Consider the following 18633-nt stretch of genomic DNA (forward strand, 5'->3'; position numbering starts at 1 on the left):
CAAAGACTAGGTGGACAGCAGGTGTAACCAAAGCATGCGAAGTCATTAAAAGAGGTGTACGCGGGACAGAGTAATCTGGAGAGGGTTAAAGAGGGTCACCAGGGGGATGTTTCACAAAGATCCTAAGTTGAACTTATTTCTAAGTTGGACTTAGGAATTATGGAAAACCGTTACCATCTATACAAATATTTGGTAACAGTTATTTTAAAAGGCATCAAATGTTGATTCAAATCATTCATATTTTCTACTATCAAGGAGATTTAATGTGCTAAAATACTAGAATTTTCGCTTGTGAACATATTTTATTTTAAGGCTAAAAATGGCTCTCCATAAAGTTAAAGTCCAACAGAGAGTTTACTTCAACTTAGGATCTTTGTGAAACACCCCCAGGTGTCGGTCTCGTGGGCCTTCTGACTGTTTACAGGGTTCACTAAAGAACGACAGCCTTATGGGACATACAATGTTGGTCATGTGGGCTTTAACTTGCACTATCTTCAGGGCACTAGTGGCCTTTCTTTTCTCATTAATACAATGATCATAGCGATTCAATAGATCTTTAAAACGGAAGACCAAAAAACAATATAAAACAGTATCCTCTATATGAATCGGAGTGGAAATTAGTTCATTTCATTGGGGATCACAATCATAAACACCAAACAATTATATAGTTGAATCTATTCTCGAGTCAGTGATTCAAACCATTATGTTGGAATGTTCTCTCTCTCTCTCTCTCTCTCCTCTCTCTCTCTCTCTCTCTCTCTCTCTCCCTCCCTCCCTCTCCCCCCCCCCCCCCCCCCCTCTCTCTCTCTCTCTCTCTCTCTCTTACTTGCCCGAATGTTTGTAGGGCTTAGGCTATTTGAGGTGATTGAGGTGATCCCCCTCTCTCTGTCTCTCTCTCTCTCTCCCTCTCTGTCTATCTACCTCCTTCCTGTTCTCCCTTCTTCTTCATCGTTTTCCCTATTTTTTCTCTCTCTCTCTCTCTTCCCTCTCTCTCTGACTCTGAACTTATAAGAGTGGATTTATATTCCTTTCTATTATTGATAATAATAGTGATACTCAGAAATTTCAGCGACAACTAGAATAAACTGGTCTCCAGATGGCGCTAACATTCTATCCACGTTTGGTCAAATGGAGCTCCACATGGTCCTACCGTGTGGTTAACCCGCCCCCCCCCCCCCCACTCAGTGTTATTTAGGGTACGCGTTTGCTTGTTCCCTCTTTTTGAATGCACCCCTTATTTGAGGACTGCCAACATTCCCGAACATTTTCGCGGGCTTTTTGCGGGCTTTTCCTGCCTTGGAGACCCCCTTAAATCTGGAAAAATGCTCAATGTACCCCCCTAAATTCGGAATAATTTCTCAGGAGTCCAAAGAGATGAGATTTAAAAAAAAACGCCCCCTTTTTAAAGAAATCTCCGGGAAAAAAGGCAAATACACCCACTTTTTTTTACAATTGTCGGGCCAGACTTTGTCGCACGAAAGTACCCCTTACCGGACATTTTGGTAACACGCATGGTATCCCTCCGTTCTCGGAGTGGAGAGCCGGGGTGGTTAATCACCATCTATCCCTCTCTCTCTCTCTCTCTCCTCTCTCTCTCTCTCCCTTCTTCTTGTTCTTCTTCATCATCCTCCCTAATTTCATCTCTCTCTCTCTCTCTCTCTCCCTCTTACTTGCACGAATTTTGGTAGGGCCTAGGCTATTGGAGGTGATTGCATTTTCGGGGATTTGTGCTATCATGGCCCTCTATTCTAAACGAATTTGAATAGCTATTGCAATAGCCGTAGATCAATTTTCCGAAAGTCTTTGCGATCATATCCTAAAAAATAAATTTCTACAGTGACAAAAAAAACCTTGGATCGAAAATGAACTTTAACTTTCAGTTCACATTTATTGTGAAATAGTAAACATTATGCCAATGATATATATATATATATATGTCATTTCAAGTATAAAATATCACATACAAAATATATCTTATTGAGTCGATTAATAGGCCAAATAATAGTTTTTGTCCACAGGGAAGCCCCATCAGCTTCAATGCAGTTCTTCCTCAATGCCCTTCGTACATAGAATGCATAGGATAACCTTATTAATATTCGATAGTTACAATATCAGAGATAGAATCAATCATTACATATACAAAATGATATTACATTATAATGCAGTATAACAAAATAAATCTGTTAGATATGACACATTTAATGTGACACAATCAGAAATACATTGTAATTTCTACGTGTATGCACTAAAAACACCATCTGGCGTAGATATTGATAATATTACTAACATATTTTTTTAACGCCTTGTACATTTTGTATAAAATGAACGTATAAAATGAACGTATGAAATCATAATATTTAATGATAAGATTTATAAGGCGCCAAATCCATTTCAAATTAAAACTTCAAGGCACTTTATAGTTCAAAAAAATTAAATCACATTATAAGCATGTGTATTGTACACAAAAGAATAACAAGAATAAGAGAGAACATACACAAATTGAAAAAGAACAAAAATAATTATACCACCCACACGATCGCAACAATCTACTCTGCTGCCATTTCTATACCATGTTGTATATGTCCCATGGAAATCGTGTGCGGATTACGTAATATGTCATTTTCATGCTTGTACATTTCGAAGGTGATATACAAGGTCATTGAAATTGCCTTAAATTGATTTTTCGAAAGTAGTTCACATACATAAACAGACATAACCATTCCTTTAAAGTTTTCGAAAGACGCTACAATTGATTTTTTATTCAGCCACGATCATTCTGTTACAATATAGTTCAAACTTTACCAAAATAACTCCCCACAGGCACAGTATCAATTTGGTTGATTGATTGGTCGATTGGTTTGTTTTACCTGACTGTTATGAAAGCATGTGCATATACTTGTCAGGAAGCAACCAGGGGACCAACGGCTTTAAATCCTCTCTGAGGGACTTGGTAATAAAGATAAATGCCTTACCAAAGGGCACTAGCGCATCGACTATGTTTCGAACCCCAAACCTCCCGGTTACGTGACAACTATTCTATCATGTTGAGGGTTAGGTTTATTTCAGTTTATTAAGCAGCATAACATTTTGAAAGTTGCCGGCACGTAATACAGATATGAATATTTCATAACAGGGTGATACTCATATCTTCATGTATATACTTCCCACTGATCCAAGAATTGATCAAGAACCTCTTTTCGTTAACAAAAACTCTTAAAATTACTCTTAGGAGAAAACCACAAATTATAACCTTGTAAGTTTATAGTTGTCAATAATATAGCAACAAGTCTCGTTTTTATAATTGTAATATTACACACAAATCTTATTTATAGGATTTGGAAACCCATCGTGTATTTTTCTATGAACGTTATTTTAGGCTGTAGATAACGAGAGTCAGACTCGATTAGCACATGTGCTATTTTTTTTCTTCTCGTGTCCGATTAGTCCCTTAGGATTTTGGTCCCATTGACCGCTACGGTAGCAGGACCAAAGATGCGTAAAGCAACTGGATTGTAATTAGTTCTCCATTTGATCAAGCTCGTTTTCTAGAGGATGGCGATATCATCAAGCTCTTCGTCCAGAAGTCTGATACTTGAATTGATGACGTCCCAGCTCAAGTAACCTCCTGCAAGATGGCGGGTTTTCTTGCCTTCGTCTTGATCCTGAGCCAGCTGGAAGCTACTCCGACCGTGCATCACGCGGTTATTGTTGAATGTCACTACGTCACCTGGCAGTAGACAAGAAGAAATGATTGAAAAAGCATTACAATTGAGGAATGCTACACTGCTTTAAAGCCCCACTGCACTGATTATAGCTACTTGCGCCCTCTATATAGCAAACAATGCCTAATCGGTGCCTGTTGGTCCCCCATGATCCTCTTTTTCTTATGTTAATTGAGAGCTGATTTGATGAGATAACCGCCTGTCAATGATCTTGCAGGGAGGAAATCCCCCTCGCCAAACTAATACAGACGGCCTTTAAGTTACAAAGAACCCGGTTTATTAACGTTTTCGATTAATTTCATTGTAATTTTGGATGGGGTATATGTTACTTTCTCATGTTAGGCTATCATTAAAGAGTATGCTTTGCAATTTTACTTTGTGTATTTGATATTTAGATTTGAGTATATCATATTGTAATGTTTTGTGAATAATTTTGCTAGGTATTCAATAGAAGAGATGTGGGAAAAATAAATGAGCTTCATCTTTAACTTGTACTAGACCGGTCACTTATCGTGGAGACCATCACACCTCTGCAGGATGGTATGGAGCAACTGTGAAAATAGTCTATACAGTTGTATGTATTTTGAAATGGAATAATAAGTCCCTCTGAAGAGGTAAAGAGAGAAGAAAAAAATGTGAAAATAGTGAGAAACAAATGTATGGCAATGGTGATGAACGGAAAATGAAATAAACAACGAAATGCTCTAAGTTCAGAGTTTTTTTAGAAGGAAACAAAATGTTAGAAAAAGCAGAAGAAATAAAAGTAAAAGTAGGAGTTAATTAATATTTTAAAAAACAAGAATAATTTATACATTTGGATCTATTCATTCATGAAAAAAGAGAACAGAGAAAGGAACAACAACAGCAACAACAAAAACAACAACACCAACAACAAACATCGTATTCTTTAATTTATAAGGTGAATATCCAAAGAAAGACTGGAATTCTAAAATGATTTGGTTACCTTCTTTGAGCTTGAACTGTATCATGTTTTCTTTGGCGTTCAACTTTCCATCCAAGCAAGACAGACTTTTGTACCAGCTCTTGACATCTGCTACAGGCAAGTTCATGTAGGGCGCCCTCACTCCATTGTTATGCGTTATCGCTTTAAATTTGCCTTCGTCATCAAGCCTATAATGAAAAAGTAATAACAATACACGACCAGAATAAAGTAAAGAAACACTCCCACAAGAACAGAACTAAAAGCAACACAATGTAGTCTATTGTCAACCATGAATCTGACCTCTACTGACCTTAGAAGTGATTGTTTCAACATAAATGCAAAGACTTTCGAGAAATCAAATCAAAGGCAGTATCATCAACCTACTGTACATGCGATGGGTATGATGATTGGGTTACGTAATATACTATATTGATTTCATTTTTCCACAGGTCATGCAAAATGCCGTTAAAATAACATTAAAATCTTGATTTATCGAAGGGGGTGGGTAGTCAGTTTCAATGTGCAGAAGGCCATAACTCGCTGACAACAGACTTGGTGGGAATACCATTCATGGGTGCACAAGTCTGCACATAGCAAACCCTATCAAGAAACACCCCCAAGTTTCTCGGAGAGTCTTCGGGGAAGGAAAAGGTGCAGCATTGCACAATGCCTGTTGGTCATAAAACTGAAGGCTAATCCCGGTGAATGACAACATCAGATATAGGGTAAACATCCGGATGGTGTCGAATTCCATCAGAGGGCACATTCCTATGCTCTTAAGAAACAGGGCAGCGTCTCACGAAACCGTCATAAGTACAAGTTCACCCATATCCCATTGAAATGCGTGTATTAAGTTTAACACGCGTTTTAATGGGATGTCGGTGAACTTGTACTTATGACGGTTTCATGAAACGCTGCCCTGATCGACTTACTCGATGATTGGTCGGGCGTACTGGAAGTGGTATGGGATGTAGTCCTTGCCTCGCAACCGGATGTCAACTTTGACCCGTGTGAGTGTGTTGTAAAACTCGGGATCGGACTCCTTGAGATCATTGGTGACCTTCAAGGCGTCACAGAATTGACTTTCACCACCGACCGTCTCGCACTGCTTGATGCAATGAAGCATTTGGACCTATATATAAAGAGAGAGAGAGAAGACAGATAACAATAGACAATATGGCCCGAATTCACAAATGAGGTTTGTCGACAAACCGAGGTTTATGTGCGTCATACGACGCGTTTCGACGCGTTTTTACAAACCTTGGTTTGTAAAAAACAAAAGGAGGTTTGTCAAAACAAAAGCTCCTTTGTGAATTCGGGCCTGTATGTTTACACGAGGCGTTCCCGTGCTTATCAAGCCTGTGGCGCAACCATAGTCAAAATAAAATTGTCTAAAAATAGACGCAAAATAGTGAAAACACAGCATAGAAGACAACATATCTTGTTCAAATCTGTATATTTTTCATCTATCTTTTGTTATAAGTCCTAAATCTAAAAAATATAAATGTATTTATGTTTTGTTTTGTTAATATTTAGGTGGTCTGTCGTTTCCGACAGATCACCTATTGTTTTCGTCAGAATTTTCTTTCTTCTTTATTTATTTATTTATTCTTTATTTTTATTTATTGTTCCCACTTTTTTGTTCGGACGATAACTCACGATCAGTTTAGTCAATTTCGTTCAATTTTGGCACAGTCATAGGTCATTGTCATATTAGACGTGACAGGAACATTTTCATGGTCATCAAGTCTTCATGACGTCATCCAGGCGCCATTTTGTTTTTTTTTTGGTACTTTTTACTCATGATCATATCTTCATAACGGAAAGGCATTTCTCATTTATATTTATCATGATTAGGGTCAATATCCGTCCGGTCAGTTTCAGGTCAGAAAATGCGCGCGAATGCGTACGTCCGCGCGTTAGCGCGCGCGCAAAAAATAAAAATGCTTCAAATCGTCTCAAATTCATTTTGCATACATTTCAGGCCATTTTAAGCATTTTGCAAAAAAACGCGCACACGCGCATGGGCGCGCGTTTTCGCGTGTCCTGGCATTTGGCAAAATGAAATCGCCAATTTTTTTCCGTCATCATATCTGACACATTCTTTCAAGCATTTTGATACATTGTTCACCTTTTTCCGCCCATTAATAACGGAATGAGCGTCCGTTTAAGATAATGTCCGTGCGTGCGAGCTCTTGTAATACATAGCATATATGGGCAAAAACATCCCATTTTAAAAATCGAAATAGCTCTTTAGATAGTCCGTCGACCCCCAAGTTTGATATCATGGTTGGAAAGAGCATGAGTTGTAGATATGATTTCATACCACCCTGACTCGTACAAAGTGAAACAAAGTCATCATATTGGCATCTAAACACAAAAAAATGTATTTTGTTGATGACGTCATTTTTGTCTTTGTTTAATTGAGATTATCTCACTTATCGGTGATTGATTTTCTCCCAGATTTTGATATGTTGTAGCTGAGATAGATCTCTATCAGAAATATGTCATTTATTTTCATTTAGATGACGTCATCATAGTTTAATATTCGATTAAATGCGACAATGCATAATTTGTCATATTTGCGTGTTATGTCTATGGGAGGTCACTTTTTTCAAAACATGAATCTGCATGACGATGTGTTTTGACCAGTATCTCGGTTTTTATTCTACAGTTTTTTCCCAAATTTTAGTATGTTGTAGCTGATACTATTTGCTATCTAAATCACCCCTCATTTTTTTTTATAAGATGTCAAGATCATGCTCATGATCATGAATATCATTAACATTATCATTATCGTCATCATCGTCATCACCATTACTATCAAGATCATCATCATCATCATCATCATTCTTTACATGTCTATATAACTTCTACCTTTCTCAATATAGTAAAATGTATAATCTACCATCAGACATGAAGACAGACCACCTTATTCGTCTTCGTGACGAATTAAATTTCTAGTCTATTTTCTTCTTTAAGAAAATAGAGGAAACGTAGTCTAGGTTGGGGGAAATACCATGGAAATGTAATTTTGAAGATCCAAATTAAGCTTTGGTCATAAATGCCATTACGAACGGCTACGAACGCCGTACGAACGATTTTCAGACAATGGAAATTCGAGAAGACAATGGAAAACAGGGAGATTCGTACGAAATTATCGTTCATACGAACCTTTGTGACCGTATCATTAGTCTTAATAATTAGACGAACTGTTGTGTGTCTTTCGGCAAGAGTTCTAAAGAGAACTATTATAGGAAAGAAAGGCTGAGCGTTTCGAACAGCGTCCTCTGATCGTCATCAGGTTTGGGTACACTGCTCGGAATGTTGAGACACTTTTTTCCCTTTGTAACACTTCATTTCAAGAACTATTGCCAACAGATACACATTAAACAGTCCTTAAAAGTTTAAAGGAAAACCTCTACGGCGCTTCCATAAAACACAAATATATTTCTAGCTCTTCCACCATGCAACCTTTAAAACCCATCCATGCTTCTTTTGTACGCTCTTTAAACATACTCCCTCACTCCCCGTGAATCAATCGACGTTGTCCCTATCAAACACTGTACTCCATGGAAATGAGGTTCACTTACGGAGGGAGGAACTTCATACAGCGGAAGATCCACATGCAAGCCCAGCTTTAATGTCGTGTAGGCCAGGTTACTTGAAGACGCGATTGCAAGAACTTCAAAGGTGTGGCTGAAAGAAAAAAATATATACATGTAATTATAAACGAGAAATGACCTTGTCTCTATGTCATTTCAGGACGTGTTTTGTTCTCATTGAACTCTAATACTTGGACACGGTGAAGTTTCTTGGAATTTGCTGGAATGCTGGTCATCTGCTCGCGAAGAAGTTCGATTCTCAAAATTTGTTTTTTAGGGTACAGTCAGTCACAGGATTTTTAGCCAGAAATTTTTCTAGTAAAGCATAACAAAATGAGTTTGGCTCAAATTTCTGTTTTGTTATACTAAATATCTGGTTACTACGCATATTCCATTGCTAATATTTGAACAGTGTTGAATACCATAACCATGGTCATGGATGCGACTAAGGTTCCGAGTTTTTAAGGGTGGTGCGTCACTGAAAACATATGCCGTAATTTTACCAGTCTGAACCTTTTATTGTGGGATCAGCCTGTGAGACGAGGGTAATATGGAGGTGTTGGAGTCCCTCAAGGTACGGAGGTTGGTTCGTAAACATTTCTTAATCTGCCCATGACCAAGATTACCAGTGGGAAATTATGCGACCACTCAGCTTGTTGAGATGAGCATTGGTCAAGGAATTACAACAAATGGATACAACTAATGACATGTGTAATGATTGTTTTTCTATACTTGCTTCCAATTGGAATGTTTTCTTTTGATTAGTTATTGTTTTTCTTCAAATCGAGGGTTCAGTGTACAAAGACGTAACTCCATACTTTGCCAAAATGAGTATTTGATATCAAAATGTTCAGAAAAATATGGGTTTTCCAGGAAACACTAAGATTCAACTGTCAATGGGTAGTGAAACATAGACTTTACTCCTTAAGGCCAAGTGGGCAGTAACACTTAAACCACCTTTTTCTCAAAATGGCCAAAATGGAGTTTCGTCTTTGTGTCACTGACCCCTCGCAATGATGAAATAGCCCATACCTACCCATACATCGTCGTCCGGAGGTGACCCACACGCTTGCCGATCGATTCAATTACTCCAGTCTCCTTTGGCGCTCCAGTCAACAGAGCAATGCCACTGACGACTAGACTCCTCAGCCAGTCACGGAGAACCCTCGAGTCTTCCATAACCTAGAAAAAAATAGGAGAAGAAGGAGAAGAAGGAGAATGAGAAGGAGAAGAAGGAGAAGGAGAAGAAGGAGAAGGAGAATGAGAAGGAGAAGGAGAAGAAGGAGAAGAAGGAGAAGGAGAAGAACAAGAACAAGAAGAAGAACAAGAACAAGAAGAACAAGAAGGAGAAGAAGAAGAAGAAGGAGAAGAAGAAGGAGAAGGAGAAGAAGGAGAAGAAGGAGAAGAAGAAGAAGGAGAAGAAGAAGGAGAAGAAGAAGAAGAAGAAGAAGGAGGAGGTGAAGAAGGATAAGAAGGAGAAGGAGAACAAAAAGGATAGCAAAAAAAAAACACGGAAAATAATTATTAGTAATACTAATAACAATGATAATTGCAAAACCAATCATTCCAGTTCTTCTGGTTATTACCCTAGCATTTTCGAAGTACTTACATCCGGGTGGAGAGTGGCAACAGTGGATTAATGCCTTGTCAAATGCCATTAGTGCTGAGCGTGAGATGGGAAATACGAAAAACAAACCGAACTGAACCGAGTTGACTTACTTCTTTGTAGTCAAACCGTAGTAGTTCATTGACCTGCTCCGAACCCCAAGGCTTTGGTACGAGTTGACTCACGGGGTCAAAGTTCGTCTTGTCAAAGCGATTGAGATACAGCCATCGAGATGGGAAGGGGCTCACGTGATCATCGGGCCAGAAGATCTGGAGATAAAAAATAATTTGAAAGAAAAAAATAATATTGTGAATTGACCTCCATGGTGATTGGCTTTTAAAGATCATGCATTTTCGTCCTTGATGTTTCCAAAATATCTGAATGCGTTTATATACATTTTGCGGGGACATACCTACCATAGGATCAATGAGGCCGATGTCGATGTAACACCCCCCCCCCCCCTCTTCTTTCCCACATCTTTATTTGAATAACAAGGGGAGACAGTCGACAGTATTTCGACACGCGGCACGTGGGTATGGAACATTAAAGCGCGGCACCCCTCCTCCCCCTCACACACACACACACACACACCCTTGTTCAACAGGTATCTGGATATGCCACTGTTTGGTCACGTGGGTAGGTCAGTGTTTGTTCCTTTGGTGATCTTTTTTTCCCTCAATGTTTTGAAAGGCGAACGTGAATTAACAGTGTCGGATCCAGGGGGGGGGGGGGCCGAAACGGCCGCGGCCCCCCCCCCCCCTATTGGCGGCGCAAAAAAGGGAAGGAAAAAAAGAGGAAGAAAAGAAGAGAAAAAGAGAAAGGAGAAGAGGAGAAAAGAAAGGAGAAGAGAAAAGAAAGGAGAAGAGAAAGGAAAAAGAAGAGAAAAGACAAGAGAAGAGAAAAGATAAAGAAGAGAGCTGTAATCGGGAGATTTGGGGTCATTCCAGAAGGCTTGGCAAACGTTATTGAATAGAGGGGGGTCGGGCCGGCCCTATAAAATCTCGAGCCGCGGATTCAAAGTTAAACGTTAAGAACAGCCCCTGCGGTCATCACTCTTTAGTGAGAAATTTGAAAAGGGCACAATATTTTGGATGTCTTTTATAAAATAGAAGTTATATACTCAACAGTCAAATTTTAAATTAACGGTAGAGCCGCTTCACAACTCTTATTTTGCCCTTCATTTGGATTCAGCTCATACCAACTCGCTTGTGCTTGTATTTGAACTCATGTTGGTAGTAATCATGGGCAGGGGCGGTAATCCTGGGCCCGATAGGGGGACACGTCCCCCAAGAAATTGAGAAATATAGCTAGAAAGAAATATACATGTAGCGGAAAGAACGTACATATTGGGCTTAGGGATTTTCTAGAATGCATAATTTCAGCATTCAACATTGCAAAATCTCGCTTGGTCGCTACGCCCCGGCCCTCGCCCAATAACACAAAACTATGACGCTCCATGTTTGGTGTAATCTTTTTTCCCTTTCGTTTCTACTAACCTAATTGTGTGCTACCAGAATCATGATTGTTTCATTTTCCCTTTAAAGCAGGCGCGTAGCCAGGGGCGGTAGGGGCAGTAAGAGGACTAATTTAATGAAATGTCAAAGCTTCCGCGCATCGCTCGGGAGGGGAAAAAATGAATTCAAACAAGGATCAAGAGACTAGAATAGTAAAACGATTCGTCTTCTTCCTCTAATAATTTAATGAACCGTCAAAGCTTACGCGCTACGCGCGGGCAGGGGAAAACTGAATTCAGACAAGGATTAAGAGTCGAGAATGGTACAAAGAATCGTCTCCTTTCCGTTATAATGTAATGAAACGTCAAAGCTTCTGCGCTTCGCGCGGGAGGGGGGGGGGGGGGGCGGGAACTCAATTCAGACAAGCATTAAGAGGCGAGAACGGTACAACGAATCGTCTCCTTCCTCTAATAATTTAATGAAACGTCAAAGCTTCTGCGCTTCGCGCGGGAGGGGGGGGGGTAAAACGAATTCAGAACTCAAGTCAGACAAGGATAAGGAGTCGATGACGGTACAACGAATCATCTTCTTTCTCTAATAATTTAATGAAACGTTAAGCTTCCGCGCAAAGCGCAGGAGGGGGAAACTGAATTCAGACAAGGAGTAAGAGTCGAGAATGGAATTAAAAAACATCTTCTTTCTCTAATAATTTCATTAAACTATGAAAGGCCAAAGCTTCCGTGCTTCGCGCGGGAGGGGGGTGCTGAATTCAGAATTCAGTCAAGCAATAAGAGTCGAGAATGGTACAACAAATCTTCTTTCTCCAATAATTAATGAAAGGTCAAAGCTTCCGCGCTTCGCACGGGCTGGAGGAAACTGAATTCAGGCAAGGATTAAGAGTCGAGAATGGTACAACGAGTCATCTTCTTTCTCTAATAATCTAATGAAAAGTCAAAGCTTCCACGCTTCGCGCGGGAGGGGGAAAACTAAATTCAGACAAGGATTAAGAGTCGAGAACGGTACAACGAATAGTCTTCTTTCTCTAATAATTCAATGAAACGTTAAGTTTCTGTGCTTTGCGCGGGAGGGGAAAAACTGATTTCGGCAAGGAATACGAGTCGAGAATGGTACAACAAATCATCTTCTTTCTCTAATAATGAATTAAAGATCAAAGCTTCCGCGCTTCGCGCGTAATGGGGGGGGGGGGGACAGTGAGCTGCCCGAATATGAGTTTTTGCTATCTTTTCTCGTTTATTTTGGTGATAAATAACACTTTCACAACATACATATTATGCTCAAATTGTTGCTTGTGAGCGAATTGTGAAACCAGAAAATTACCTTTTCGCCCCCCACCCCCCCCCCCCCCCCCGATGAAAATGTCAAAATATTTACCGGTATAGTGCTTCTAATATGACCTTGAAAAAACGGTCAAATTTCAAATTTTCAAATTTCCGCCCCCCCCCCCCCCCCCCCCTATTGGAAAATCCTGGATCCGCGCCTGAATTAAGTTATGACCTGATAAATCAGATCAAAACATGATAAGGAAACTGAGTCGACTATTTAAACAATATAAGTGGTACCAACTGATTGTATGATATCTTGCCTTGCAAATGATGAAATTTTGTTTCATGGATCGCATTTTTTGATAAATGAGCTGTAAACCCCCGTGGGCGTAAAAGTCTCGTTGTTTTTATGACCATTTTCAGTTGCAGCGCGAACGCCAATCCGATATTTAATTTTTAGATCGCGATATTTCCGGAATCCTTTGACGAATAATTTTCTAGTTGAACCAATTAGAAGTATAAAAAAAACCTTGACGTCCATTTGCTAATATTCGAATAAATACATTTTTATAGAATAAGAGAAATCATAGATCAAATATCTACGGAAACGTTAAAGTGCCATTCTACTTGACGACATGACGAGATATTTCATCTTGTCAAGTCGACTTAATATCCATATCATGTCGACATGTAAAGATATTTAACTTACCATGTCGACTTATCAACTTTTATTAGTCGACATGGCGAAATAAATTATCTTGCCAAGTCGACTTCACAAAAAGTTCATGTTGTCATGGCGACATAAGTTATCTTACCAAGTCGACTTCTAAAAAAATACATGTCGTCATGGCGAAATAAATCATCTTGCCAAGTCGACTTCACAAAAAGTTCATGTCGTCATGGCGACATGTATTATCTTGCCAAGTCGACTTCACAAAAAAGTTCATCTCGTAATAGCGACATAAATTATCTCACCAAGTCGACTTCCCAAAAAGTATATGTCGTCATGGCGAGATATGTAGTGTGACGACTATTTCATGCAGCGCGTGTATGACGGGCGGATCGTGCCATAAAGATGACAACTATACAACTATACATCCATCGAATGGATGTAAGGTTTTAACCAATCAGAACGCAGGAAACTGTACAACTATACAACTATGCAACCATACAGCTATAGAACGCATGTATGGTTGTTACGTTTGCGGGCCGAAATGCCATAATTGCGAACAACCATACATCCATTAAGCTCTATATGGTTGTACGGATTTAACCAATCACAATGCAGGAAACTATACAGCCATGGTGGCGAGAATGTCTGTATAGTTTTATGGCTGTACGGTTTTAACCAATCATAATGCAGGATACTAAACAGCCATGGCGGCGAGAATGTCTGTATAGTTTTATGGCTGTAACGGTTTTAACCAATCATAATGCAGGAAACTATACAGCCATGGCGGCGAGAATGTCTGAATTTAACCGACACTTATGCCTCTAAAGCCATTGAATGCTGAACATAGCATAGCAATGATGGAATAAATAAAAATAAAAATTGATCTTATAGGCCTACTAGTACTAAATAATATTGGATCGCCCGTCATAGTCGTATAGTTGTATAGTTTCCTGCGTTCTGATTGGTTAAAAACTTACATCCATTCGATGGATGTATAGTTGTATAGTTGTCATCTTTATGGCACGATCCGCCCGTCATACGCGCGCTGCATGAAATAGTCGTCACACTACATATCTCGCCATGACGACATATACTTTTTGGGAAGTCGACTTGGTGAGATAATTTATGTCGCTATTACGAGATGAACTTTTTTGTGAAGTCGACTTGGCAAGATGATTTATTTCGCCATGACGACATGTATTTTTTTAGAAGTCGACTTGGTAAGATAACTTATGTCGCCATGACAACATGAACTTTTTGTGAAGTCGACTTGTCAAGATAATTTATTTCGCCATGTCGACTAATAAAAGTTGATAAGTCGACATGGTAAGTTAAATATTTGTACATGTCGACATGATATGAATATTAAGTCAACTTGACAAGATGGAATATCTCGTCATGTCGTCAAGTAGAATGGCACTTTAACGCTTCCGTAAATATCACATCACATTTTCTAATATTTTCATAAATCTCTGTGAACTTTTGTCACCCTATCATGCATTATCCGGTTTGGGTGTGCGACGTGTGTATTAACATATTACCAGTCCAAAGTCTAAAGACTAATTCAACGCAGTTTTGTAAATGGAAGAAAATGTGTCATTGTGTTTGCTTTATAATAAAGGTGAACTAAGTTGCTGTTGTACCTTCCTTTGTTCACTGGGCCATTTTTGTAATGTAAAATAATTTCATGCATGTCTGTAGTGAAGTGCTTCAGTATGAATTATCTCATTCAATTGTTATAAGTAATTTTCAATAGTCAGAATGCAAATTGCATATACTATGTGCTGTTTGGTAGTGCAAGCCATGTCAGTTACCAATGAATGCACTTCGCATTCTTACTTTCGTGATGCAATTAAACATGACAGGTGTTTACAAGGATGTATGCATTAAATTTGGTTATACATGTATTACGAAAACGGCCTATTTCAGACGGGTTCACTTACGTTTCCTACCTGGGAACCGAATGACGACATGAACGAGATATCCATTTACATGTTACTAATGAATGAACTACTATTATTAATAATTCAGTATGCATACACTTTGTGTTGCTGTATCAGACAAGCCTCGGGTAAACTTTCAGGTTGTTAAGAACGACCTTTGTTTTAAAAAAAGAAGCAAAATACTTTGAATATATCAGGAAGCCTGTCTAAAGAGGTAAGCAATCATAAATGGTGAATACAGAAACACACCTTCATTTCTTGTCCGTCGACTATTAGCTCCTCCCTCTCGGGTTCCATCTCGACGTCGATATCGGAGAGCAAAACACTTCTTTGCTTGGAGCTCGGGTAGTAGCAGCCGGAACATCGGCAGTTATCTCGAAGCCAGACAAAGGGGTATCGACCCGTGTAGCCATCACCCCAGACCACTTCGTAGCAGTCGCTGCACCGCTTGACTACGGTGAGTTGAGGTGTCTGATCAGATGCGTCCATTCCGCTTTATGTGATTAACTAGAGCTATTTACTTGAACAACAAAATAATAACAACTTCGATGATTTCATAAGGAAATCGAGGATCAGACTTTGGAGAAAAATAAGCCAGCTATTCTAAGTTGTTAGACATCCCGCAGAAATCCGTGATAGAGTTGACACGCGTTTGAATGGGATGGCCCCCGTATGCACCTCTCCCTATAGTGTATGGTGGCAATAGTGAGAATTCAGATTGTATGCATTACATACATAGTTGAAATATAGGTCGCATAAACTTCACGATTCACGAGTAACTTTTTGATTATACTGGTTCACAGGAACATACATACACTGTTCACTGTCCATGTATAGACTCTATGGCCCGAATTCTTAAAGAAAGTTTGTCGACAAACCTCCTTTGTGAATTCGGGCCTCTTTCTCCGATTCTTTCTTTCTCTCTCTCTCTCTCTCCCCCTCTCTTTCTCTCTCTCTCTCTCTCTCTCTCCCCCCCCCCTCTCTCTCTCTCTCCCCCTCTCTTTCTCTCTCTCTCTAATTAAGAAGATCTATTCGGATAAAGATATAATGATTAAAATAATTGACAAATAATTCATAAAGATTTCTACTCCTTAAACCAATTTCAATTTCATATATAAATATTATATATGTGTATAGGGGGGGGGGCTCTCGACATACACCGGGCATGGTAGGCTCAGTGGTTAGAGCGCCCGCCTCATGAACGGGAGGCCGTGGGTTCGATCCCCGGCCGAGTCATACCAAAGACTTATGATATGGGACCTTCTGCCTTCTAGCTAGGCGCTCAGCATATTAGATTGGAGAAGGGTAGTAATAACATATTATGTTATGCAGGGCCCGCTGGAAGAGCAGTTTCATAACTGAAGTGGCTACCCTGGGTAAATAAAACGTTGTTATTATTATTATTATTATTATTATTATTATTATTATTATTATTATTTTTATTATTATTATACATTTTAGGTCGGCCTTTTACCTTCATAACGACGGCAACAAGTCAATGCAAACGAATGGATTATAAACAGGCATTAAAGGTAAAGACCAGTTATGGTCATGCGATTGCATTGTGAAAAAAACGTTGTGGAATCGATCAGAAAAGGTTGATCATCTAGCATCTAGCACCTGCAAGGTTCTGGAATCATCAAAATGATAAGAAATTAGGCCCATTCTTCGTAAAGTTACAAGCACTATACACAGAAAGATGTATATGGGACTACCCTATATCTATCACAGACCATGAGAGAAACAAATTTACCAAATATATGAATTAGTAGGCGGTTTCCCGGCAATTTTTTTATCATCATGTATTAGTCAAAACATATTCTTTCACATGATTGGTAATGAGAGCTTCCATTTCATTTTTTGAAATTGGGGCGTTTCCAATACTGGTCTTTACCTTTAAGAAAGACATACATAATGTATGCATCAAATATGATTGACTACAGAGCTGCATGCCTATAGGCTGTAGCACGCAATAGATCTATCACCATAGTAATCTTAGGGATAAAATGGTTCGAACCATTTTTCTATCATACGCCTCAATCATCACAATAACCTACCTTGGTTTCGGGTAAATGAAGGATATATCGGTTCAATGCATTAGTTGACACATCTTTAGCAAATACATGTATAAACATGGACGTTTTAAACGACATTTTGATCGGCTCGGCTCTCTGCCGTACGTGTACGTAGCCAGGATCCGTAAAGAAAATATACTAAAACCTTGAGTTTAAGGCCACTTGTCTATAGTGGCCATGTACTTTTTTTCTCCCATGAACAATAAATGTGAGTTGTAGAACCTGTCTGAAATGCTGCCTAGCTGTCTACTCCCCCCCCCCCCCCGGATGTCCAGTTCAAGGTACAAAAGACCCAGCTCTGTTTAGAAATGGTAATCGTTTTTACTCGCTCGTAGTAATAACCTTTTATCAGACATTAGGGACTTTTAGATTTGCACGACGATAACATGGACTGCTACGTGTGACGTCCTTTAAGGGCACTGCCAGTGCGTTAGTCATACGTGACTGCCAGCACCTTAAAAGGATGCCACACGTTGCAGTCCACGTAAATCTAACATTCCCTATTGTACATACATCTGCACTAGCACTCAACAGTATGACAATTGAAGAAGAAGAAGACTGTTTTAAACTTGCACGTCGACATAGTGGACTTCTACGTGTGACACGTAGCAGTCCACTATGTCGACGTGTAAATCTAAAAGTCCCTACTTACTTGCTGTATAGTCACCGTAGGCCTAGTTGTTTATTTCCTTTTGCAGGACTGCAGGAAAACGTCTGCTTACAAACTGCTCGATGTGGATAACATTACCAGGCACGGGGTCATTCGCCCACGTCGGATGATCGAGTGATGACAAAAGAGACTAAGGGCGCGTTCATGCCAGAATCAGGCATCTGTTACGCGTTTAGTTTAAAACACGATTGCGTTCATGCTCACTTTTGTAGAATCACCGAAAAACGGCGATCACGATCGCCAATCACTATGAACATGACTAACTAGGGGCGCGTTCATGCTTGATTTTGAAGGCAGAATGAGCGATTTGTAACGCTCATCGTAAACGCTCATCGTAATCGCAGTTCCACGGTGCACTGTTCATGGTCACTTCTCCAGGCAATTCTCCTTGGGTGGCCTTCAGCTTGGATTCGCAAACCTGTGTGCGCATGCTACGTACACCCACTAGAGGTCAGTGCGTTGACCCCATTTAAACGCGTTTACAAATTGTAAACGCATCTTTTTGTGAGTTTACGATCGGCGATCGTGATCGCCGTTTTCGGTGATTCTACAAAAGTGAGCATGAACGCAATCGTGTTTTAAACTAAACGCGTAACAGATGCCTGATTCTGGCCGTCAAAATCAAGCATGAACGCGCCCAAAGAGAGCGGACAAAATAT

At 39.6% G+C, this 18633-nt stretch overlaps 1 protein-coding gene across 3 annotated transcripts; it reads right to left on the bottom strand.

Moving 5' to 3' along the window:
* Window positions 1-1863: 1863 nt before the first annotated feature.
* Window positions 1864-18081, bottom strand: LOC587148 (gamma-butyrobetaine dioxygenase). 3 transcript variants are annotated; one of them, XM_030989656.1, is made up of 8 exons: window positions 17957-18081; window positions 15479-15742; window positions 9990-10145; window positions 9307-9452; window positions 8259-8364; window positions 5598-5797; window positions 4687-4853; window positions 1864-3727 (listed from the first exon to the last, which is right to left on the bottom strand). In XM_030989656.1, exons 2-8 carry the CDS (start codon window positions 15716-15718, stop codon window positions 3546-3548), a joined length of 1197 nt encoding a protein of 398 aa, XP_030845516.1. In that variant the 5' UTR covers window positions 15719-15742; window positions 17957-18081; the 3' UTR covers window positions 1864-3545. The 3 variants fall into 3 exon arrangements, with proteins under 3 accessions (XP_030845516.1, XP_030845514.1, XP_030845515.1); XM_030989654.1 differs by having other exon boundaries at window positions 15479-15749; XM_030989655.1 differs by lacking the exon at window positions 17957-18081 and having other exon boundaries at window positions 15479-16034.
* Between the last annotated feature and the right edge of the window lie 552 nt (window positions 18082-18633).

Source organism: Strongylocentrotus purpuratus, unplaced genomic scaffold (assembly GCF_000002235.5).
Source record: "Strongylocentrotus purpuratus isolate Spur 01 unplaced genomic scaffold, Spur_5.0 spur5_scaffold_18, whole genome shotgun sequence".
Classification (NCBI taxonomy): Eukaryota; Metazoa; Echinodermata; class Echinoidea; order Camarodonta; family Strongylocentrotidae; genus Strongylocentrotus; species Strongylocentrotus purpuratus.

Coding starts and splice junctions, on each gene's coding strand:
- LOC587148 (XM_030989656.1), bottom strand. CDS start 15,718: ATGGACGCATCTGATCAGACACCTCAACTCACCGTAGTCAAGCGGTGC. Junction 9,453..9,989: donor TACGGTTTGACTACAAAGAA/GTAAGTCAACTC, acceptor ATTTTTTTCTAG/GTTATGGAAGACTCGAGGGT. Junction 5,798..8,258: donor TGTATGAAGTTCCTCCCTCC/GTAAGTGAACCT, acceptor CTTTATATATAG/GTCCAAATGCTTCATTGCAT.